At 63.0% G+C, this 22,093-nt stretch overlaps 2 protein-coding genes across 10 annotated transcripts in view; one reads left to right on the top strand and one right to left on the bottom strand.

Moving 5' to 3' along the window:
• NFIC (nuclear factor I C) overlaps window positions 1-12,737 on the bottom strand; it is a 44,132-nt gene extending 31,395 nt beyond the window's left edge. For 3 of the 8 annotated variants that reach the window (XM_030032828.2, XM_030032831.2, XM_030032833.2), the window contains exon 1: window positions 9,896-10,115. In XM_030032828.2, the coding sequence (XP_029888688.1) occupies window positions 9,896-9,925 (30 nt within the window). In that variant the 5' untranslated portion in view covers window positions 9,926-10,115. Of the gene's footprint in view, window positions 1-9,895; window positions 10,117-12,390 lie in introns of those variants that run through there. The other 5 variants (XM_030032829.2, XM_030032832.2, XM_030032835.2 and 2 more) reach the window with 3 other exon arrangements.
• A 195-nt stretch (window positions 12,738-12,932) lies between these two features.
• Window positions 12,933-19,358, top strand: LOC115349094 (retinoic acid-induced protein 1-like). Of its 2 annotated transcripts, XM_030032845.2 has the most exons (4): window positions 12,933-13,341; window positions 15,969-16,027; window positions 17,226-17,286; window positions 17,850-19,357. In XM_030032845.2, exons 1-4 carry the CDS (start codon window positions 13,025-13,027, stop codon window positions 17,983-17,985), a joined length of 573 nt encoding a protein of 190 aa, XP_029888705.1. In that variant the 5' UTR covers window positions 12,933-13,024; the 3' UTR covers window positions 17,986-19,357. The 2 variants fall into 2 exon arrangements, with proteins under 2 accessions (XP_029888705.1, XP_029888706.1); XM_030032846.2 differs by lacking the exon at window positions 15,969-16,027 and having other exon boundaries at window positions 17,850-19,358.
• Window positions 19,359-22,093: the final 2,735 nt, after the last annotated feature.

Genomic DNA, 22,093 nt, shown 5'->3' with positions numbered 1-22,093 from the left:
GCCGTGCCAACCTTCCTCGTGACGTGGAGTCCACCAGCCACCCACCCTGGGCTACTTGCCCGGGCTGGCCCTGAGCCATCCCCCAGGGGAGCCCAAGGTCCCCAAGCGGAGCTGGGCACTCCAGGAGCCAATACTTCAGGCATCGGCTCCACGGCAAAGCAGAAGGAAACCCCCTGTCAGGCCAGATCCTGCCAGCTCAACGCCACGACGGGGTGCACCGGCGTGCCAGCGGGGTGCAGTGCTGCCAGCACCGCTGGCCCTGGGACCAGGGAGCATCCTGTATCACCTCAGCCCCCCCCACTGCCCACCCCAGGCTCTGGGGGGGCTTTGGAAAGCCCAAGATTTGGGGGCGACGGCACCGTTACCAGCCCACACACGCACGAACGCTCCCCGCCGCACGTAGAGCCTCAAGCGCCCACGTGCGCACCCATGGGTGCCGGGCACAGAAACCCCAGGGATGGGGATGGGCTGAGCGGGCAGGGTCCTCACCACGGTGATGGTGGGTGAGCTCTGGCCAGCCGGCTCCTGTCCCCATCCCCACACGTGACACAGCGAGGCCGTGGCCTGGCGCTGCTGCTGGCGACTCCCCTCTCCAACCAATTCACCACCACAAGGCGAGGAGGCTGGTAAGCGCGTCCCGGTTCCCTCCGGCGGTACCTCAGGATGCGATGTAGTCATCGCTAATGCATCTGGACTCATTTACGGGGATGAGAAAATGTTTCCAGGTTTCCCACAAAGTCCCATTAAGATCCCAGTCCCACTCTATTTTTAGTGCCCTCATCAACAACGCCTTCCCCAGCCACCCCGGCGCTCCAGGGCCCCGTGGGGCTGGCGGGGGCATCCTGGGTACGCGCCCGCCTTTTGGGGGAGCTGAGCTGCACCGAGACCGGGTGGCTGGAGGGGGCGAACCCCGTCCCCGCGTTCCCCGACCCACCAGCTTTGCACCCATGGGTGCACCCCAGCGGCGGGGATGCCCCAGCCCGGCTTTCGCTTGAGAGCAGCTGAGGAATGAAACCTGGCGAGAAACAACGGCGAAAGCCGCCCCCGGTTTCTGCGTTGGCCGTGGAGCCCCAGGCTGCGGAACCCCAATCGCTGCTGAGGACGGAGAGGGGATGGCAGCGCCAGGCGATGTTCCGCGGGGCCGGGCATGCCGGCGGCAGCGTGTCCCTGCAGGTGCAGGGTCACACCCTGCAGCACCAGTTTGTCACCTGGCGATGGCCGGTGGCTAGCCCAGCCAATCCCCCCCCCACCAGCAACCCCCAGAGCCCTGGCAGCGCCTTCCCCACCCACGAGGCAGCGGGTGCCCACGGGGCTCCCGGTGGAGCTGGGGAGGGCGTGCACGGATCCTGCCCTCGGCCTTGCGCCCTCCCGGGCTATCTATAGCCATGACCTCAGCGGGAGCCGGGGCAGGCGCCTGGCCGCGCATCCTCCCTTCTTGGCAGGGCTGCCGCCACAGCCCCCACCCGGTAAAGAGCTGCCGCCAAGCCGAGGCTTTTATCCCATACGTTCGCTAATCCGATGGGATTCGGTGTCAGGGGCTGCCCACGGGCGGCTCGCAAAGCGGGGGGGGCTCAGCCAAGCGACGGAGAACGCCAGCCGGCAAGGGCAGCCGGCGGTGCGGGGTGTCACCGCGTTAGGTCACGGGGTCTGACCCCCGGGGGGGGGGCTGGACGAGAGGGGACGTGGGTGACCCGGCTCCCAGGAGGCCGAGCGGGGGACGTCCCTGCGCAGGCAGGGGTGACCTGAGGACACCCCGCAGCTGCACCCCGCAGGCGTCGGGGTCGCAGCCGCCCGCAGAGCTGGGGGGGGGGCACGGGGAGGGACCTGCTCACTCTCTGCCGGCTGCCCCGGGGGGAAGTGGGGAAGGGGTGGCCCAGAGGAGGGGAATTTCCCCAGCTTTTTTCTCCAACAAACTCCTCGGCTTGTGCAATTAGAGAAATTTGTTTAACAAACTCCCGGGGGAGCGGAGCGGGAAGGTGGGGTGGCGCGCAGCCAGGGGCTCTGCTCGCACAGGCCCGCTCCCTCCCCGCCTGCGCCTTTGATCAGCGGCGAGCTTCGCCGGGGGAGAGGAGCGGTTCCCTGCAGCCAGACGGCAGCCAGAGCCGTGCCGTGCCGCGGGAAGCGCCTCGGCCCCTGCGGACGTGCCGCCCGTGGCGGCCCCCCGGCCCGGCCAAGCGTCGCTTCGAACCGACGCTTTCGCAGCCCCCTCCGCTCGCTCGTCCCCGTCCCACCGCCCTCGAGCTCGCCGGGGCGCCACGGCCCCGGCACCCCGCCGCACCGTTGCGCACGGCCCCCGACCTCCCGGGCCACACGTGCGCACACATGCGTGCGCCCCGGCGCGCCCATGCGCGCGGCGTCAGCTGGCGGGCAGGCGCAGGCTCCAGGCGCGCGCTCGCGCTCTTTCTCATGCAATGCCATTTCCATCAAAAACCCTTTACTCTGCACTTTTCGCCAGCGCCGCTTCATTGGTATTCACGCCGCGCCGCTCGCCCGTCCTGGCGCACAGGTTACTAAAGGAGATTTTGCGGCGCAGCGTGGCGGGGGTCACATTACGGCCCGCGCCGTCTCGCTTTCCCGAATCTCCGGGCAGGAGCCAGGGGACGGCAGGAGGGGTGTGCAGGATCTGGCACATCACGGCTCCCGCCAAGCAACCATGGGATGAAGCAGCCTCGTCGCGCCCGTTTTACCGGGGCGAGGCGGGTTGGCGGGCAGGCAGCCGGGAGCGTTGCAGCAAACAGCATGATGGGTGGCTCCCCGGGGAGAGCCGGCGGGTCACCGGCACTCTCCATCCGCCCCGGCAGCCCGCCGTGCCTGCCGCAAGGTGGGAGCAGCCGGCAAAGGGGGGGCCTAAGCAGAGAGCGGGGCACACGCTTGGCACCGCCGTCGCCCTTGCCGCCGGTGCCCGGATGAGGTCCTGGGTGGCATCCACCGTGTCCCCGGCGGGGTTGTGCCCCCGGGATGGCGTCCTGGGGCGAGGAGGGAGCGACGGCGCCTCTCGTTTCGGGGCTGGTTCGGGGAAAGGGGAAACGTCTGGGTGGAAAATCAACATTTCTCTCTCTGGGTTTTTTTTTTTTTTTTTTTCCTTTGAAAGCAAAAATATTTCTTGGTTTTTCGTGATCAGAAACATGTTGGGGGTTTTTTTTGGACAACAGCCGGTCAAATACCGTTTCCCCACGAAGGGAATGCAGGGGCCCTTTGCAAGGAGAGCAAAAGCCTTCTTAAAAAACAAGATAAAACCCCCAGTTTTTTAAAAAAACCACCTGGCCACGGACTCGAACAAACTCCCGGGGAAGAGGGATCAGCAGGAGGACCAGATCCTGACATTCCCGTGCCAGGCAGCGCTGCCTAAGGGTGCCGCAGCCCCTCCTTGAGAGGCGGCGGTGGCTGGGAGGGCGATGCCCACGGCGGGCAGCCCAAAGCCCAGACCTGGGGATTTTGCCCAAAATGCTGATTAGAGCTGGCTGCTGGCCGGGGAAGGGAGGATTAATGCACTTTTAAAGCAGCAGCGAGTTAACCGAGAAATCAATCCTTGGCAGGGGCTGGCCCGTGGGTCCCCCGGCGCGTGAGTGCTGCCGCACCTGGGCTGCGGGATCCTTTCCCAGCTCCTCTCCAGGACTTGGGAAGCGCCGGGCTTTGGCGGCCGGTGCAGGGCGTTGGGTCACCGCCAAGCTGGCACAGCGCGGCGTGGCCGCGGGGGATGCCTGCCCAGGGCCGACGTGACGGATGGCAAGCCCAGCCGCCTGCCCGGGTGCAAGCCAGGTCCTGGGATGCCCGCGGGGACCCTGTGCATCCCCACCCTGCAGCTGGCACATCCTGGGGGTCTGCATCCTCTCCCCAAAGGTGACACTGTCTCAGGGTGCCCAGCTGGCCAGGGCAGGGAGGCAGGCTGAGCTCAGGCTCTTGCCTGTGCCGATTCGGTGCACGTGAAGCCTCCAAACGTGCTTTGGTACCCAAAACCCACAAGGCTTTGGCACTGGGTACCTCTGGCTCCCCGCAAGGCTGTGCCCTTTTTGGGTTCAGCCCCACCAGCAGCCCCCAGCTGTGCCGTGGGGACGTCACTGGTGATGCCACACGGTGCCAGCCCGACCCGCAGGGCTGAGCACCCATCGATGCCCTGGCCACTCCCCATCGGCTTCGCCACCCTGCCCTGACCTGCCCGGCACACCCCGAGGTGCCGCGGGAGAAATCCCCGCGCCACGGGACCCTGAGGAGCAGATCGCGCCCCCGCCACCCTGCCCGCACCCCCTGGCTTGGGTGCAGGGACTGGGGGGGGGGGACAGGAGCCCCCCCCGGCCCCCTCCCGCGAGCACTCAGCCCCCTTGGCAGCGCTCAGTGCCGGCACCGCCATCCTGGCGCAGGAAGAGCCACAGCACAGCCGGGGGTGGCAGGCAGCGAGCCAGCCTCGCAGGGAGATATTTTACCTCCCCCCCCCCCCCCCGGCCCTCCTCCTTTCCCCTCCAGTAAGGGACCCCGGGGACGCTTCCCATCGCCGCCACTGTCCCCATCCCTGTCACCCAGGGCTCGACTTGTCCTTAGGACAGGTGCAGCCAGGCCGGCAGTGATACGGGGGGGGACGACGGGCACCCCTCAGGCTGCGGGGAAGTGTCCGGGGGCCAGGCACGGGGAAGGCTGGCACAGGCGGCACTGGCAAGAAAGCTGGCAAGCAGGCAGGGCAAACCGTCCCTGTCACCGGAGCCATCCTCGGAGAGCCCTGCCTTGCAGGGACCTGGCTCCATCACCCCCAAAAGGCAGGGGACACCGTCCCCCCCCTTTCCCTCTGGGTGCCAAACCCACCTCCAGGCCCTCCCCACCCCACACAGCCCTGGGTCGGGACGAATCTCTCTCTCTCTCTCTCTCTCTCGTTGCCACCGTGGCACTTTTCCCCCGGGGGGTCACAAGCTCTCCACGCTGGGGCTGCCCGGGGGGGCTCCCGGGGGGAGCCGCCTTTCACGCTCTTTGCTGTGCCTCGCCAAGCGGACCGCGGCCAGCTTGGCCGGTCCTCGGCACAGCTCCTCTGCCCGCTGAGCCTCGCCGCGCCGGCACTGCCCCGTCCACACCCCGCTGCACCGGCCACGCCGCAGCCACCCCTGCAAGAGGGGAAAAACCGCCGGGTCAAAGCAGGCTCAGGCTACGGGCTCCCAGCATCCGTCCCCAGCCCACCCGGGCTTGGGGGAATGAAAAAGCACCGAAGGGAGCTATTCCTCGCTCGCTTCAAGATAGCCGGGCAGCGAGCTGGGCCCTGGCGGCTGGGCTTTGTTCAGCGAGCTGCAAAAGCGCGCGCATGCTTGCAGCGCTGGGCACGCGGCGGGTTTACTCCCTGCCCCGGTACAGAGGGAAATGCAGGCAGGGAGGGAACCGCGGGCAGGGAGGGAAGCGCAGGCAGGGGCAGAGCTGCCTGGGAAGGTGAATTATTGGCGGGCGCCTCGGCGCGCTGGAGGAGGGTGCCTGATTTATTGTGCGAGGCCCCAGCCAAGTTCAAGGTGACGCGGTGGAGAGTGGTGCAGCGCGAGAGCTGGCCACCTGGCCGCTCAGCTCTCACCCGACGGCGTCTCTTGCGCAGCAGGCCTTATCCTGCCCACCATCCCGCACGCCCATCCCAGCCCTCCCATCCGGCTTCATAAACCACACTTAAAACAGGACCTATTTTTCCCGAGTGAGGATTTAAGATCAGATGGGGCAGAAGCAGCAGGGCCCTCAGCAGCTCTACTGGTGCGAGCAGCAGGGCAGGGCTAGCCGGGGCAGGCGGGCACGGCACGGCCCGGCGGGCGCCTCGCAGGGAAAGCGAGGATCTCCCGAAGGTTACATTTAAAGAACAGCCTCATTGTTTTTCCCAAACAATACTCAGCAGATGGGAGAATTGAAAGTGTGTTGCAACCTTCCCTCTCTCCCCCCGCCGTGCCCGGCTTGCTGCTCCCATCCTTTGGCAGCCGATCGGCGCTCCTGGCTGGAAACCAGTTCGCTGGAGCTACTGGTGGAGGGGGTGAGCACCGGCGCTCCCCTCTCCTGCTGAAAAGCCGTGGCGCTTTTGGGAAGGAGGTTTGCCAAAGGATGCCCTGGTGAGATGTGCCCAGCAGGCAGCTCCCTGCTACGGCCACGCGCCCGAGCCAGTGGTGGCAGCCGGATGACGTGCAGAGCCAACCGGCGGTGGCCAGGGAGAGGCAAGATCCCCCCCAGCACCCGGGAGACACGGCTGCGACCGGGCCACGTGGCCACAATGCCTCTTGCGGCCCGGCTTCGTTCCCTGGGCACCACGGCATGCCCGTTTCCGCGGGTGCTGATGGTGTTCGCTGGTACAGAGGTTCGTGCCAGGCCAGCTTGGCTGGGCTGCTCCCCGATGCCCCCGGGATCAGGTGCCACCGGCTACAGCACGCGCAGGGGTTTGTGCCTGGCTGCCGGCTCTCGGTCGGGCAGTGCGGGCGCATCGTCTCTGCACCGAAACCAGTCTCCAAGGATGCATCTGAGCAAAGCGGTGCCAGGCGGGCGTCCTGCCGGGGTCCGGCCGGAGACCCTCTCCCCTCTCCTGGGCCCCAGTGGACCCACGGGATCTGGGAGAGGGTCTCCGGCCGGACCCCGGCGGGACACCCGGCTCCCACCGCTCCAGCTGCCTTTGAGGTCTCACCTCGCTCCCAGCCGACGGGTACCAGGGTGGGGGGCTCAGGGAACACCGCGATGACCGCCAGGTGCCAGAGACGAGCCAGAGGTTTGCAGGAGCATCACCAGTCATAAAATTTGCACATGTCCCCTGCCAGGAGCACCCCAGATCCCACCCCCCCCCCAGCCCTGTTGCAGATCCAGGAGCTGGGGATAACTGTTACGGCTCCGGAAACACTGCCGGCTCCTCGGCAGCGGCTCCCAAGGGACACACGCGCGGGGCCAGCGGCGGGTGCTTAGCGCTGGGGTTATTTCGGAGTGCTGGCAGCCGGAGCCCCCCCCCGCCGCCACTTCCCCGTGGGCCGGGTGAGGCCTCGAGCATGGCGGCGGTGCCGGTGCCGCTTCCCTGCTAATCCGGGCAGCTCCCTCTTGACTTCCCGGCCTGTCCCTGACGGGGGACAAAGGTGAGCCAGGGGAGCAGGAGGAAGTCCCCAAGCTGGGACAGAGAGCTGAGGAGGGCACACAGCCACCTTCCTCGCCTGACGGGAGACTCGGTCGAGGCCCCGGCCCGGGAGCGTGTCACGGACGATGCCTTTGCCAGGGCTATTTTGGTGCCGCTGGGCTGCCAAGCCCCAGCTTGGACCAGCTCTGGCCGGGAAGGGTGGCTGCCCGAGCGGTAGCCGGGGTCCGAGCGGTCGTGCCGGGCTCGAGGAGCCGGCGGCGGCGGTAGCGGCGGGGAGATGCGCGAAGGCAGAGGCAGGGCGGCTCCCGCGCACGTTCCAATGTATCCACATCACCATCCACGGCTCCCGAGCCCGGGCGAGCCTCCCCGCCGCGCGGCTGGGATGGGAACGGCTCGGCTGGCGGTGGGGGGAGCGGCGGGGGGGGGCCGGATCCGGTAGGTGCGGACGACGTCTGATCCCATCCGAGCCGGGCTGGATCGGAGCTGAGGCTACGCCAGGGCAAGGGGGGGGGGAAAACCGGAGCCTTCCCCGCGCGAAGGCGGCGGGGTGGAGGCTGGGATCCGCTGAAGAAAAACCAGCTCCCCCCCGTCGGCTGGGCGAAGCGCTGGGAACAGCACGGGTTTGTGAGCAGAACGGCTCCTGCCAGCCCCGGCCCGGCCAGCCAGCGACCGCACGGCTTCCCACATCAGACCAGCGCTGTTAGCTGGCAACAACAGGCTCTGCCAACCCAGCACCGGCTGGAGACTGGGATGGTAGGGAGGCGGCGGGACCCCCGGGAAGGACGGAGTCAGGGTGGGAGAGGAGGGAAAGGAAAAGAAAAGAAAAAAGAAGAAAGAAGAAAGAAAAGAGGAAAGGGAAGGGAAAGGAAAGGGAAAGGAAAGGGAAAGGAAAGGGAAGGAAAGGGAAAGGAAGGGAAGGGAAAGGAAAGGGAAAGGAAAGGGAAGGAAAGGGAAAGGAAAGGGAAAGGAAAGGGAAAGGAAAGGGGAAAGGAAAGGGAAAGGAAAGGGAAGGAAAGGGAAGGAAAGGGAAGGAAAGGGAAAGGAAGGGAAGGAAAGGGAAAGGAAGGGAAGGAAAGGGAAAGGAAGGGAAGGAAAGGGAAAGGAAGGGAAAGGAAGGAAAGGGAAAGGAAGGAAAGGGAAAGGAAGGAAAGGGAAAGGAAGGAAAGGGAAGGAAAGGAAAGGGAAGGAAAGGAAAGGGAAGGAAAGGAAAGGGAAGGAAGGAAAGGGAAAGGAAGGAAAGGGAAAGGAAGGAAAGGGAAAGGAAGGAAAGGGAAAGGGAAGGAAGAAAAAAATAAAATAGAAGGGTAAGAAAATAGAGAAGAAAAAAGAATCAGAGAATAGAAAAGAAAAAAAGACAGATTGAGCTGTGACCCTTGCCAAGTCAACCACATGACGGGGAGCACCATCCCCAGGGTCATTTGAGCAGCCCCAGCGCTGCCCACCCGTGCCCATGCCCGTGCCTGCGCCGTCACCAGCCTCACAGGCTGCACCGCACCCAGGAAGAGCCAGAGGCGAGGCTGGACCCTGCGCTGCCCTCCGGCACAATGCAGGTGCCGCGCTGCTGCTGAGGGGACCCCCCAACCCGAACCCCCACGGGGCAGCTGAGTCCAAGTCTCCGAGGTGGGGCCGGATCCTGCCCGCAGCCCCGGCCCAAGGGATGAGGTCTGGCAGGAGAATCCCCCGGCGCGGGCACGGGGGTCCGGCAGCAGCACCCTCCCCCAGCAGAGCAGAGCCCTCGCGGGGTGCGGCACGAGGCCGGATTTGGAGCGGGCAGCGGCTGCCAGCAGGGAAGAGGTTACGAGCCGGGAGGGGGAAGCTGCCTGCTCAATAATTAAATAAATATCAGCGATCAATAAGGACAGAGCAAAGGCAGAGCCGCAGCGGTCGTGGTGCGGGCAAGGGGGGGGGGGGGTCCCCGAAGTCTGCCCCCTGTGGCCGTACCGGCTGTCGGGGGGAGACTTCGGGGACACCCCCCTCGCCCGCACCGTGGGCCCTGGCACGGCCACCCCGCTGCGCGCCACCAGGCCACGTCGGCGTGGCCTGGAGTGACACCAGCGTCCCCACGCACACGGCTCAGGGCTGCCCCTCGACACCCCTACGTGCAGACGGGGGCCGGCATCGCCCCTCACCCCGGACACCGAGGGGGTGCCCCCCACATCCTGCCGTGCACGACCCCCACCGCCCTCTCACCCGCCAGCGCGGCACGGTGCAGCCGGTTGCAAATTGTCCCAAACTTGGAGGATTTGGAAGAAAAAGCCTGTGCCCCCCCCACCTCCTTGCACCCCACCATGTGCAGACGGGCTGGGGGGGGGGGGGGGAAGGAAAAACTTTCACGCTACGCAAGAGGCGGCGCGGCCAAGGCCGAACCCGCAGCGCCAAGCCCCCCCCCCAGCCTCCCCGAACCCAACCGGGGACCCCTCGCACCCCACTGTGTCATCCCGCAACCCCAAAGCCGGTGGCTTCCCCGCACCACCCACCTCCAGGCGCAGTGGAAAAAAAAAAACCCCAAACCACAACGCAACCTTCTCCCCCCCCCGCGCCCCGAGTGAAAGCGGAGGCAGAAAAACCCCCAAAAGCACCAGAAACACCCAAAAAAACCCTACAAAAGGCGGGGGGGGTGAAGCAAGAGGGAAACGCGACTCCTCCGAGCAGCCCCGCACCAGCCCCAACCCGCCCTTTCCCTGTTATGACTATTTTTATCGGGGGGGGGGGGGGGGGGGAGGTTGCTATTTTTTTTTTTCCTTTTTTTTTTTTTTTTTTTTTTTTTTGCAATGCAACTGTAAAAGTCTGTTGCGGCGAAGGGGGAAAAATTGGGAGGGGACGCGGGGGGGGGCCGGTTACCTGGGTCAGGCAGAGAGGAGACGAATACATCCCGAGCCGCGCTGGGAAAGTGGCTAATTGCAGGGCTGAGACTCGAGGCGTAAAAGTTACTGAGTCATTTCGGAGGCTGGAGCAGTCCGGGCGTTTTTTCTCTCTCTCTCCTCCGGAGCGGCTCTGCGGGGCCCGGGGGGGGGCGGCCGGGCAGAGGGGGGCGGCCCCGCGGGAGGGGGGGCCGAGGAGGAAATAAAAAGGGTCCAACTTCCACCCCCCCCCAAAAATTTAAAAATAAAAAGCAAAATTTCCCCCCCCGGAAAATAAAGCGCTTTTTTTGTTGTTGTTGTTGTTTGTTTAGAGGTTGGGGGGGGGGGCGTTTTAAAGAGGCAAAAGGCTCATCTTCGTCCGGGGGGGGGGGTTCGGGGGGGTCCGCACCCAGCCTGCAGGCAGGGGCGGCGGGCAGCAGGGAAGTTAGAGGGGAAGCGGCTCCATCCGAGACACGGGCAGCGGAGAGAGGGAGGAAAGAAAGAATGAGAAAATGAAAAAAAAAAAAAAGAAAAAAAAAAAAAAGGAGCGAGGAATGAAGTGACGTTATGAAAAAAGCCCATCCCAAAATATTACATCCCATTTAAAGATGTAGGAACCCCCTTTGGCTCGCAGGGCCGAGGCGCTGCGGGGCAGGGGCGAGCGGGTGGGGGGGGGGGGGGGGGGGGACGGGCCGCCCCCCCCCGCGGGGCGGCGAGTCCCCCCGTGCCCCGGCGGCCCTGCCCGGGCCGGGCAATGCCGGGGGAACTCGCTCATTTTTTGCTCTTTTGGTTTTTTTTTTTTTAATTTTTTTTTTTTCTTTAATAAACGGAACCAATACGGCGAGGGGAGAGCAAAGAAAAAAACACCCTGCAGATTCATGTGCAACTTCTGGGCAGCGACCCCGGGAGACGCTGCCCCGACAGAGGGGGGGGGGGATGCCCCCCGCAGCCCGTTCCCCAGGTTGGGGGGGGGGGGCCGCCCCGCCAGCCCCGCACTCCCTCCCGCCGCATCCCCGCTCACCCCGCGGAGAGCCGCTTGTTCTTCCTTCCCCCCCCCCCCCCCCTTTAACGACCGGCAGCACCTCGACGCTTTTCCCCGGTGCTGCGGGGGGGGGGGGAAGCGCCAGGGGCGGCCCCGCGTCCCCCCGCCCGAGCGTACAAAGAGAGAAAGAGCAAGAAAAAAAAAAAGGAAAAAAAAAAAAAAAAGAAAAAGCGGAGCCCTGCGCCCGGCAAACTCCAAACCGCAAGTTCTCACTACAGAAACACCACCGCCACCAACCAATTCTGCAGGCTTTAATAAAACCTAATTAGAGAGCGAGCGAGGGCGAGAGCCACGTACAGAAAAACAAAGGGAATCCCCGGCTCCTAATTGTGAAAGTGAGTTTCAGCCCTGCAGGATGGCGGGCGGCAGCCTCCCGGGGCTGGCGATTTCTTTAGCCCCGCTCGCACCTCCCTTCAGATTCGCATCTCCGGGCTCTCGAATTGCTGCCTGCAGTGGCCTGACACGCGGGCAGGGCCCGCGGCCCCAGCCCTGCCTCGACTCCCCCCCCCCCAACAAGAAGGAGAGAGAGAGGGGGGGGGGGTCCACCCTGCCAGGGTCCCCCCCCCGCATCACCGCTTTTCGCTCCCAACTTTTGCCGGCCCCCGGAGGACGCTCTCCGCCCGGGGCGTTGGGGTTTACCCCCCCCCCCCCCCCCAGCATTAAGCGCACCCCCGGAGGCAGCCCCGCTCCCGCGGGATGCGGCGGCTCCGCGCAAACTTCGCTCGACCGGACCCGCTACCCCGGGGAGGGGGGGGGGGAAAGCCGCGGCGCTGCGCTTCCCCCCCCCCCCCCCCCCCCCGTGGCCTGGCAGGAGGCGAAAGCAGGAGCAGCCCAGCACGGCGAGGAAACGGGGGTTGTTTTTATTCTTGCATCGAGGACGGTGGCTTTTTTTTTTTTTTTTTTTTTTGACACCCCCCCCCCCCCTCCGTACCAACCCCCCCCGGGGCGGCCCCGCGCAGCGCGGCGCGGACTTGAGCGCGACCCTCCCGGGCGTCACTTCCAAGTTCAAGTCGGTGCGGCTGCCAGCCTCTCCGCCCCTTTTTTTAGCGGCCATTTTCAGCTCCATCCAACCCTCCGCGGGCTGCGGAGGCTCCCCCCGCGCCGCGACCTCCCCGCCGGGCGGCTCCCGCCTCCGCCCCCCCCCCCCCTTATACCGCGGGGAGGGGGTGGGCAGGGGGAGGAGAGACGGCGGCAACTTCCCTCCGCCACCCCGGCACCCCCTCCCCTCCCGCCCCCGCCACCCTCCCTACCCCCCCCCCCCCCCCCGCCCCGGGCACCCTATTAAACTCCGCTGCCGGCAGCACCCCGGCCCCGCCGCCCCCCCCCCGGCAGCCAACTTCTGCTGGTGGGGGGGGGGGGTACACGCAAACACACGCACACGGGTGGAAGGGGAGGAGGAGGGGGGGGGGGGAAGAGGAAAGTAGAAGAGAAAATGAAAGTGTCGTGGGACCTACCATAGCCAAGTGCAATTAACGGGCTTCCAAGTTGCTGCGAAAAGCAAAGCAAAGAGGGTGGGCTTTTTGGTATTTTGTTCTAAAACGTGTGTTTTCCACCGAGCCGAAGGAGGAGGAAAAAAACGGTGCCCCCCAAAAGAATTAAAAAACCGAAAACCCCCAATAATTAATAATAAAAGCCCCCCCCCCCCCCCAAGGCCACCGGCAACGTGTCCTCGGCGGGCGGTCACCCTCTCCCCGGCTCCGTCTGGCTCCCGGGGGCCATGCTCCGGCCTCAGCGCCTCGGGGGCCGGGCTGGGCCGGGCTCCGCGCCGCGGGCCATGGGCCGGGCCGGCGCCCGCCGGCGGCGAGGTTACGGGGCGGCTGCGGGAGGCGGCGGCGGCGGCGGCGGCGGCGGGGAGCGCGGTGCCCGCGCCCAGCCCGGCCTCGTGCGCCGCGGGGGTGGCGGGGCTGGGGGGGGTGTGTGTATGTGGGGGGGGGCGGGGGTTATTTTTGGAAGGCAGGGGAAAAAAAAAAAAAAAAAACCCCTATTTTTTAAAAATTAAAAAAAAAAAACAACACACCAAAAAAACAAAAAAAAAAACAAAAAAAAAAAAACCCGGGCCGAGGGCCGGCTGAGGGCCGGGCTGCGCCTATGGAAAAGCAAAGCTGGCATCCCCCCCCGCCCCCCCCCCAGCGAAGCCCAACTCCGGCCGGGCACGGCTCCTCCTCGCAGCCCGCAGCGCCCCGGCCCCATCGCCGCCGCCTCCTCCCGCCGCGCCGCCTCCGCCTCCTCCTCCTCCTCCTCCTCCTCCTCCTCTGCCTCCTCCCCTCGCCCGGGGCACCGGCGGCGCTGCGGAGGGGACGCTCCCGGTGCGGGGGCGGGGAGGGAGGAGGAGGAGGAGGAGGAGGAGGAGGAAGGCTCCGGCCCCGCTCGGCCGGCAGCGCAACGGCGGCCCCCGGATGGTGCTGGTAGGTGGCGGGGGCTGCGGCGCGGCCCCCCCGGGGCCGGCTGGCTGCGGAGGGAGGCGCGGGGCCGCCCCCCCGGCCCTGCCCGGCGTGGGGGGGGGGGGGGGGAGAGGGAGGAGGAAGGGAGGGATGGATGGATGGGGGGGGCGCGGCCCCGGTGCGGAGCTACCGCAGAGCGGGGAGGAGCCGCGGGCAGCGCCGGGCCCGGCCGCCCGCCCCTGCACCGGGCGCCACGGCGTGTAGCCCCGGCCCCCGCCCACGGGCATCCCCCGGCTTCGCCCCCCCCCCCCCCCCGGTCCCGCACACCCCCGGCCCCGCTCCGCGGAGACCCGCTGCTCACCCCCATCCCCGGCCCACGGCCACCCGGGGGGGGGGCCCAACGCACACCCCCCGGCCCCACGGACATTCTCCCCCGCCCCGTTCAACGGACATTCCCCCGTCACCCCCATCCCCGGCCTGCAGACACCCCCACCCCTGCCGCGGGGACACCCCCATCCGCGCCCCCCCCCAGACTCCGGGCTCCCCCCCCCCGAACATCCTCCATCCCCGCCCCCCCCATCCCCTCCAGGGTGCCCCATCCCTGCCCCCCCCATTCCCCTTGTGCCCCCTCAGCACCCTCACCCCCCCATACTCTTTGTGCCCCCCCCAGGATCCCCCCCCCCCGGGTCTCTCTTAAAGCCACAGGCCGCTTTACAGCCGGTGCAGTGGGGCGGGGGGGGGGGGGGGGCTGGGGGTTTGCCCCCCCGCCCGGTCCCACTCGGAAAGTTGGCAGCGACCGGGGGAGCCGGGTTTGGTCCGGGAGAGGAGCAGGGCGCTTTGGGGAGAGCGTTTCCCTTCATTTCAATCGACCCCTTTTGTGTCTGGACCTGTATTTTTAACCCTTGTTATCGAGTAATCCTTTAATCTTTTAATCCTTCCAAATAACCATATTTTTCTATAGGAAGGCAACAAAAATTAGATTTTTTTTTTTCGAGTTTATTAAGGGGCGAAGCGTGCACTGTATGTCTGTATTTTTAGGCACACTCCGTAGTCTTGAACAAACAGGAACATAATCTCCGTCTGTCTTGTGCTCAAATGATTTCAGCGTGATAAATAATATGCTAAATAATTTATTATATATTTTAAAAATAAAATTAAAGGAAGCTTCCCTGACATTCCCCTAGTTTTTATTTCGTCATTTTCTCCTTCTTTTCTATTTTTTGGGGGGGACTCGGTAAGCCCTGATCATTTTTACAAGGGATCAGCTCAATTTTAACAGGGATTTTGTATACACTAGAGGTTTATTTTATCCATCCCTGTATCCCCTTTGCCTGCTAAACCCACCGTGCACATACCAAAATACTGGACGTTACACGGCATAATTTGTGCATTCACAGGGTATATTTTACTGCCGTTCAAGTTGTTTGTCAGGCACCGAAGTACAGCGATCGGCCTTATGGAAATGAGATCTAATTTTGTTCCAGCTTTCTATCAAAAAAAAAAAAATTCTTTATATTTACAAGCTCTGGAACTTTTTTGTTTTTTTTAATCACCATCTGCTCCCCCCAAAAAAAAGCCACTTCCCTGTTTTAAAGCCGAAAAAAAGGCTCCTGGCTGAAATGAGCAGTTCACTCGCCTCGTCCCAGCTCCATAAGCCTTGAGGAATGTAAACTCAGCGGTAACTTTGCTCGCAGAATACAGTTTTCATTTTCTGCCTGACACCGGGTGAGATACGGCGCAAAAATAAACCCGGGGAAGAATTTGCCAATTTTTAACCGCTTCCAAGGCTGCCGTTGGTGCCCGCTTGGCAGCTCCCCTCCCTCCTGCCAGCGCTTTATTTTGCTGCGGCGATTCCTCGGCTCTCCCGGCTCCTCGCGTTTTGGGGAGGACGCGGATGTTCGGCTTCAATCTCGGTGCCATGGGAGATTGCCCGGCGGTGCCAGGCTGGCGGTGCCAGGCTGCCGAGCCCAGCGCCGAGCGGGCGAGAAGGAATAAAGGGGGCTGATGGGATGGTGGCGGGGGGGGGAGGAGGAAAGCAGGGTTGGGTTTTTTATTTTCACTTCTGCGAGGGCCTGGGACGCGGGATGGTGGGGAAGGGGGTTCTGCCTTACTAATTTTTGCAATGCTCTTCAAGTATTTCCTGGATGATTCAAAGCTGGGGCTGAAGGGCTACCGGCCTCGTCTCTGAGACACCCTCGTGGGTTTCCAACGGTCGACGGGCACGCGTTTGCGTCCCCTCGAATTAATCCCATTTCTCCTATCTCAGCGAGGGGCCCGGGGACCGATCCTGCACAAACCGTAATAGCGATGACCCAGGCTTCAAATCATCTCGGTGCGGCAAGTGGCACCTGTACCCTGCCGCTGTTGGGGCCGGAGGCAGAGCAAAAGGCATCCTGGCCGGCCGCGGCCCTGATCCTGACAACCCTGCTGCAGGGGGGGTTTACTCAGGCCCGGGGGTGCAGGCAGGCTGCGCTGGCCACGGGGCTGGGGAGCCGCTGCCGGACCCCGCTGCCAGTCCATCCTGCTCGTCCCAGCCAGCCCCAGTTCCCTGCAGCCACCCCAGCCTCAACCCCAATTCCCAGTGTAAACCCCAGGCAGAAAAACACTAAAAATACAATAATCCTTTTTTTTTTTTTTTTTTTTGTCTCCAGGCTGCCTGTAAACAGCATTCCGAGGGGGGAGAAATCCAAACCCAATTTAATTTTCTTGTGTAGGTCATTCCTGCTGCCTCAAATAAAAAAAAAAAAAAAAAGGGAGGGGGGATTTGGGGTCCGGTTCTGTTTCTCCTAATGGGTTTTTGCGAGGATTGAACTCGGGGGGTTGAAGCTGAGTTACTCCTATTTTTTGGCATGGAGACGGAGAGCTGGATCAGGCCCTTTGTTTCATTCCTCGGGTTTATATCCCAGCCCGTTTGCAGGCTCCTGACCACCCGACTATAAAATCAGTGCTGGGAACAAGTGGAAATTTGCTCCCCCCCTCCCAAATTTGCTGCTGCAAGAAGCTGGTGAAATCCCACGCCGGCAGGCTCAGGCTGTTCCCCAACTGCCCCGTGGCCCCCACCGGGCCAGGAACCCGTAGGCAAAAACCCCAGCCCGGTACCAACCCAAACGGCACCGGCCGGCCGGCCGCTACCCGAGCCCCTGGCACGGCCCCGGCGGCCGAGACAGCCGTGCTTGCCCCCTCCTCAAAGCTGGATTTATTTCTAAAGGGCATTTCATGGTTGATTTGTGCTGCTAAGACACCTCGATGCCAACTTTTGGGCTCAGCCAAGGGGGTGCAGATACCCGTGGAGCAGCGCAGGGCTCGGTAACCCCCCCATCGCCACGGGAAAATCTCTCCCAGCCTCATTAGCCTTTTTCTCGGGCTCATTTCTAGCATTTTTTTGCAGGGTTTTTTCAAAGGTCCCATTCTGCTGGGTGCAGCGTTTGGGACTGCCAGCACCGCTGAGCCGTGTCCCTTGCCGGAAAGAGGGAGAGAAAGGAAAATAACCCACGTTGGGACAGTTTTGTTGCTGCCTTTGCTTTTAAAGTAACTTTTAAGGAGAATATTCTGGTTTTGACCAGAATTTATTTACTTTATTCCTGCATATGGCTCTTGGCCTGGGTCCCAAACAGGCAGAGGTCTGGCCCGGCTCAATTCAAAGCCAAAACGTGCAATGAAAAAAGATTTTTTTTTCTTTTCTCTTTCTTTATAAAGCAGGTTTTTAGCTGGTGAAATTGTTGCTGACAAGGGGGGGGATTTCAGTTTAAAAATTGCTAGCAGATTTCAGTGAATTATTCTGCAGGAATTTCAAGGTTTCTTAGGATTTTTCCTGTGGCTCTTTTTGTTGTTTTTGGCTGCAGGTTAGATGTAAAAAAAATAAATATAAATCCCCAATTTTTTTCCCCCTTCTGTATTTTTTCCATCAGCTCAAACATCACCTCTTCCCCCCGGATTTGTTGAAAACCAGCTCTCGAAGAGCCTCGGCCGGTGAGAAAGCCCCTTTGCAACCCTTTCCCCAGCTTCTGCGCCGCTTTGCATCGGGAAGCCCAACCTCACCGGGGCCAATCTCCCGCGAACTGACCCTAAAACTTGTTTCTTTACATCAAAAGAGAGGGAGTTTTGCCTTTTCCCCGTGTGTGCCAGCCTCGCCGCTGCCAAACAACTTCAAATCCACCCGCGGTGCCGCTGCCCTCCCCGAGCCAGGGGCTCGGGCAGGGCAAAGCCCCGTCGGGGTTTTTGCAGACACGTGTGGATGGAGGCGCTGGGAACTCTTGCAAATGCCGAAATTTCACTCGTTAAAAAAAAAACCAACAACCAAACCCCAAATGCAACCAGGAAATGTTTCCTCACTTGATTTTTTTTTTTTTTTTTTTTTTTCTTTTTCGCAGAAAGAAATAAATCAAGTGCGGCCACTCTCCTAGGGCTGCTTTGTCATGTCTGTTGGGGAATTTGGGGAAATTTCTGGAGTGGGAGGAATGGGGAGAAATACGGCCCCATCTCTTTGTTTGGTGTGTGCGCATCCACATTTGCTTTTTTTCCCCTCCCTGCAGATGGAGCGGGCAGGCAGGGGCTCCTGCCATCGTCCCTGCGCCGCTCGGCAGAGCCACCAAACTGCTGCGGACGCCCCTTGGCCCCGGCAGCAGGGGAAAGCTCGGCTTTGGGAGCGGGAGCATCTCGGTGCCATGACCCCAACGGCTTCCTCGGCACGGCGGTGTGGCTCCGCGCCGGCACGCCGCGGGCAGGTGCCGTCGCTGCGCTGCACCCAGCAGCACCCCGATGCCGGGGAGGGGCCCCCAAAACACCCCCGTGCCAACGGGAGCGCCACCCGAGGGTGGGGGGGGGGGGGGACAAAAATCCCCCCAAGTCTAGCTTTGCTGGGGGGGGGGGGGGGCGGAGGAGCAGGGAAGCCTCGCACCGGATTTGGGGAGCGGAAAGTGAAAGTGGCTGGCAGCGGGTGTGGTGAGCACGTCGGGGCTCTGCACCCCCCGTACCCCGCTGGCACCCCTGTCCCCTGGGGGGGGGGGGGGTTCAGTCCCCGGGAGCTGCCAGGGCCCGGAGAGGACAAAAGGAGCCGGTGATGGCATTTTGGAGCCCGAGCGGGAGGGGGAGGAATCATGGTGGAATTTTAATCAGTTGCCAAAGCAAACAGAAGCGCGGGGAGGTAACGAGCTACCTGCTCCCACCGCCGGCTCCGGCGCCGCCGCCTCGCCGCAGCGGGGAGGCCGTGCCCGGCCCCGAGCCCCCGTTCTCTCGGCGCACATAATAACGGGGACCGGGGCTCCGGAGCAATACTGGGGGCCAAACGCCCTGGCGGCAGCCATGGAAAATCGCCATCGCCCAGTTGCTCCGGTTTGACACCGGGCCCGGGGTACGGGGGTTCGCTCCTCGTGCCCGCCACGCTGCGGCGGGAGCCCAGCGCCGGCCCCGGCCACTCCAGCGGCCCTTTGGACATGGCGTTTGCCACAGTAGGAAATGGTTTCTCCGAGGGTTTTGTTTGCCAGAGGAGAAAACTGGGCTGGAATTTGCAAGAAGAAAGTTTGAAGGGAACGGCAAAGAATTATATTAGTTTTCCAGAACGAGCTTCCAGTTGTGCCGGTGCACAGAGACGCGTCCTGAAGCAATGCGAACCGGAGGCATGTGCAAAAGTAATATCGGGCGAAGGGTCCCTTCTCCGGGAAAAGTTTAGCAACTCACATAATCAATTGCCAGCCTACGTCTATAGCTAAACCAATTACTGCAGACAAATTGGCATGAATATTCGCCTCGCAAAGCTCTCCGGCCGCACAAAGGGCTCGCTTTCCCCCTTCCCCTGCCACGATTTTACGAGAGAGGAAAATTACTCGGATGCTGAGCGTACTGTAAGTAATAAGGGCTTTGAAAATAGGCTCCTAATTAAAAATGATACCACTGCTCGTTTGTTTTTAAGCACACATTAAACTTTTTTTTTCTTCCCTGCTGCATTCAAATGTTGGGGTTGCTGGCTTGGGTTTTTTTGTGAAAACTGGCTTTCCGTGCCGTGATTCTGGTTTGATTTGACTCCCCCCGCCCCCCTCCGGGGTCTGCTTTGAATTAGCGAAAGCCAAATCCAAGAAGCTGGAAAGGGATATTATAGAATTTTCCATGTCCTTATTATTTTTTTTATTAGCGGGACCGGGCAGCTCGGCCGAGCGGGGAGGAAAAAATGGCTTTTGTGGTTGCGGCAGTTGTGTGAGCCGCTGGCGCTGGGGCCGTGCTCGCCGGGCGCGGAGGCGGCAGCACCGCCTGCAGCTGCGCTCGCCGGACCCGGGGCTCGGCGAGGGGCACGCTGCCCAGAGCGTTCGGCGCAGGGCGTCAAGCCGCACCGCCGGATGGGAGAGCGCCGGCCTGGCCGGCTGCGGTGTTTTGCCAGGGTCGCCCCCCTCTGCAGCATCCCCGGGGAGCGAGCGGGAGGTCGGGGTGGTGGCAGGGGGCACCGGGTGCCGGCGTAGCACCCGCGCCGCGGTGTCCCGGCCTGCGGGCCGGCCGGCATCCCGGGTGTCGACCAGCCCGGGCACGTGGAGCCGGCACCGAGGGACGCTGTGCTACCTGCCGGAGGCTCTCCGGGCGATGCGGTGGCACCCGGGGGACACGTGGGTGCTGCCTGCCTGGGGGGGGGGGGGGGGGCTGCCGTGACGGTCCCCCCGACTTGCGGGCATCGCCCCAGGGGAAGCGCCGACCGCGGTGCATTTTGGCGGCACCCCGTCGCGCAGCGGGTGCCGTTCGGCCACATGGCGTCAGCGAGCGCGTTGCCGGGGGCCAGGCGCCTCTCTGCGGGGCAGAGGGCGGGGGGCTTGGATAGTCGTGGGGAAGGGGCACGGTGGGGGGGGATGATGTTTCGCTGTCCTGGTCTAGACTGGGCTCGTAGACCCGAAATTATTGCAGGAGGACGGGCTGGGGGCGACGTGTTCACAGGCTGCGGAGGGTCGAGCCCGTCCGCTTTGACACCTTGCCCAGGCGAAGGCACCTGTGCCTCAGTTTCCCCAACCCGCAACCATGCCAGGGAGGGGGGATTCGGCGGCCGGTTCCCTCCCTGTTTTGCACATGGGGGGCTCGGAGCAGGGCCTGGAGAGTTAACACCAGTGACGCCAGTCCTCGGCCGCCGGCACATGCTCTGCCCGGCCCTGAAACCCAGCCAGCTCCCGGCTCCGGCAACAACAGCCGCTATTGTGTGCCGGCAGTCCCGCGCGAGCACCCAGCTGCCGCCGCAGGGTGGGAGGGTGCAACCGGCGGGTGACAAGTGGACTTTGTATCCCCGCTTTGGGCTGGTGGTTGTTGCTTTTTTTTTAATAGGAAGCACAGAAAACAGGGCGTTCAGCTCCTAGCGTTTCTCCCAGCCCACTTTGCAGCAAGCGAGGGGAAAAAATATTTTTTTAAGGCAATTGCTTGGCTTTTTTTTTTTCCTTTTTTCCTTTTTTTTTTGCTTTTTTCGCCTTTTTCCCCATTTTTTTCTTCTTTTTTGCCTTTTTTTGTTTCTTGGGTCTCTTCCTACAGTGGCCGTGGATGCATCTCCTCGGAGGGGCTGTGTTTACCCAAGTGGCACCGTGTTTGTCACCGGGGCTGGCTTGCTCCGGTGTGTAAATATGTGGCGGGAGCCACATGACCGCACCAGCAAACACCCTCTTGCTGGCTGTCAGCACTGGGTCCGTTTCTTCTCCCTCCCCAGCAGCTCCCGGCTCCCTCCCGCCTAAGCGGAGCTGAAGCCTCCCGGCTGCTGCTCCCCAAGAGCTGCCTTGGGGTTGAGCCCAAACCTCCGGCTGTTTTGGGGTTAAGAAGGAGCTCTGTAGTTCCCACCCTGGGCTGCCTGCTGGGGCCGAAGGCAGAATCTGTCCCTGCTGTCCCATTCCCGTGGAGCCGCAGGAGAAATGTCCGCTCCCCCTGTGTTACGAGTGGGGAAACTGAGGCATGGCTCCGTGCTGGCTTTTAGCCATCAATGGCAGTGGGAGCAGATCAAACCCACGGGGGAGGATTTTCCTGCCAGATCCCGAATCTTTTTAAACCAACATTTTTGTGCCTTTTGGGGTGAGGGCGGTCGCCGTGGCAGAGACGCGGGATCTTGCACCCACTCTCAGCTTGGCGCTTTGCCCATGGGACGTAGGGTGCTGCATGGGCAAGCACCATTACAGCAGCATCACTGCGGTAGAGCATCGGCGGAGCAGTGAAGAGGGCACCCAGCCCCGGCATACAGGCAGGGAAACCTGTATCCTGCCTGTGGCACGGAACCGAGACGGGACCTGCAGCCGCTCACCGAAATGCCCGCGCTGGCACTCCCCACCTGCCCGGGCATCCTGGCTGTACGCCCGGAGCGCAAAGGAGGGGGAAGGCAGCGTCACGGGCTGGGAAGCCGAGCCAAATCTCAGCCCAGTGATAATGTTTAACATTGATTTTTGTATTCCCCTGCCTCTGGCCTGGCAGGACTTTGGTACGTGCAGAGCCAATGGCTCCTGCAGCCATAGCCTCCTCGCCGCGGGGCCATCCTGCATCCGCCAGTCCCCTCCATCCCGACCCATCTCCGAGGCTCAGACCCGCCCGGGGGGCTCAGAAGCAGAAAGAGCCTCCAAATAAAGGGTGTTTTGGAGGGATGGAGGCACCCTGAGTTCAGGGTTTCTTTGGCTGGGAGCAGGCCCCTGCGGGTGCTTTGCTGCGGCCGGGCGCCACGCGAAGCTGCGTCCCGCATCCCAGCCCTCCGCGCAGGCTCGTCCCCCGCCGTGGTTGCAGAAAAGCCCCGAATACACCGGATCCGTCTGTTACCTCCCCTCAGCGCCTGGCTGCCGCTTCC

Source organism: Aquila chrysaetos, chromosome 12 (genome assembly GCF_900496995.4).
Source record: "Aquila chrysaetos chrysaetos chromosome 12, bAquChr1.4, whole genome shotgun sequence".
In the NCBI taxonomy this organism is placed as follows: Eukaryota; Metazoa; Chordata; class Aves; order Accipitriformes; family Accipitridae; genus Aquila; species Aquila chrysaetos.
This window is presented reverse-complemented; position numbering and strand designations above follow the sequence as displayed.

What these genes read in the sequence shown, in the direction of transcription:
- LOC115349094 (XM_030032845.2), top strand. Translation starts at nt 13,025, where the DNA reads ATGGAAAAGCAAAGCTGGCATCCCCCCCCGCCCCCCCCCCAGCGAAGC. An exon ending in ACCCAATTTAATTTTCTTGT is followed by an intron (nt 16,028 to 17,225) that starts GTAGGTCATTCC and finishes TTTTTCCATCAG; the next exon opens with CTCAAACATCACCTCTTCCC. An exon ending in CTCTCGAAGAGCCTCGGCCG is followed by an intron (nt 17,287 to 17,849) that starts GTGAGAAAGCCC and finishes CCCTCCCTGCAG; the next exon opens with ATGGAGCGGGCAGGCAGGGG.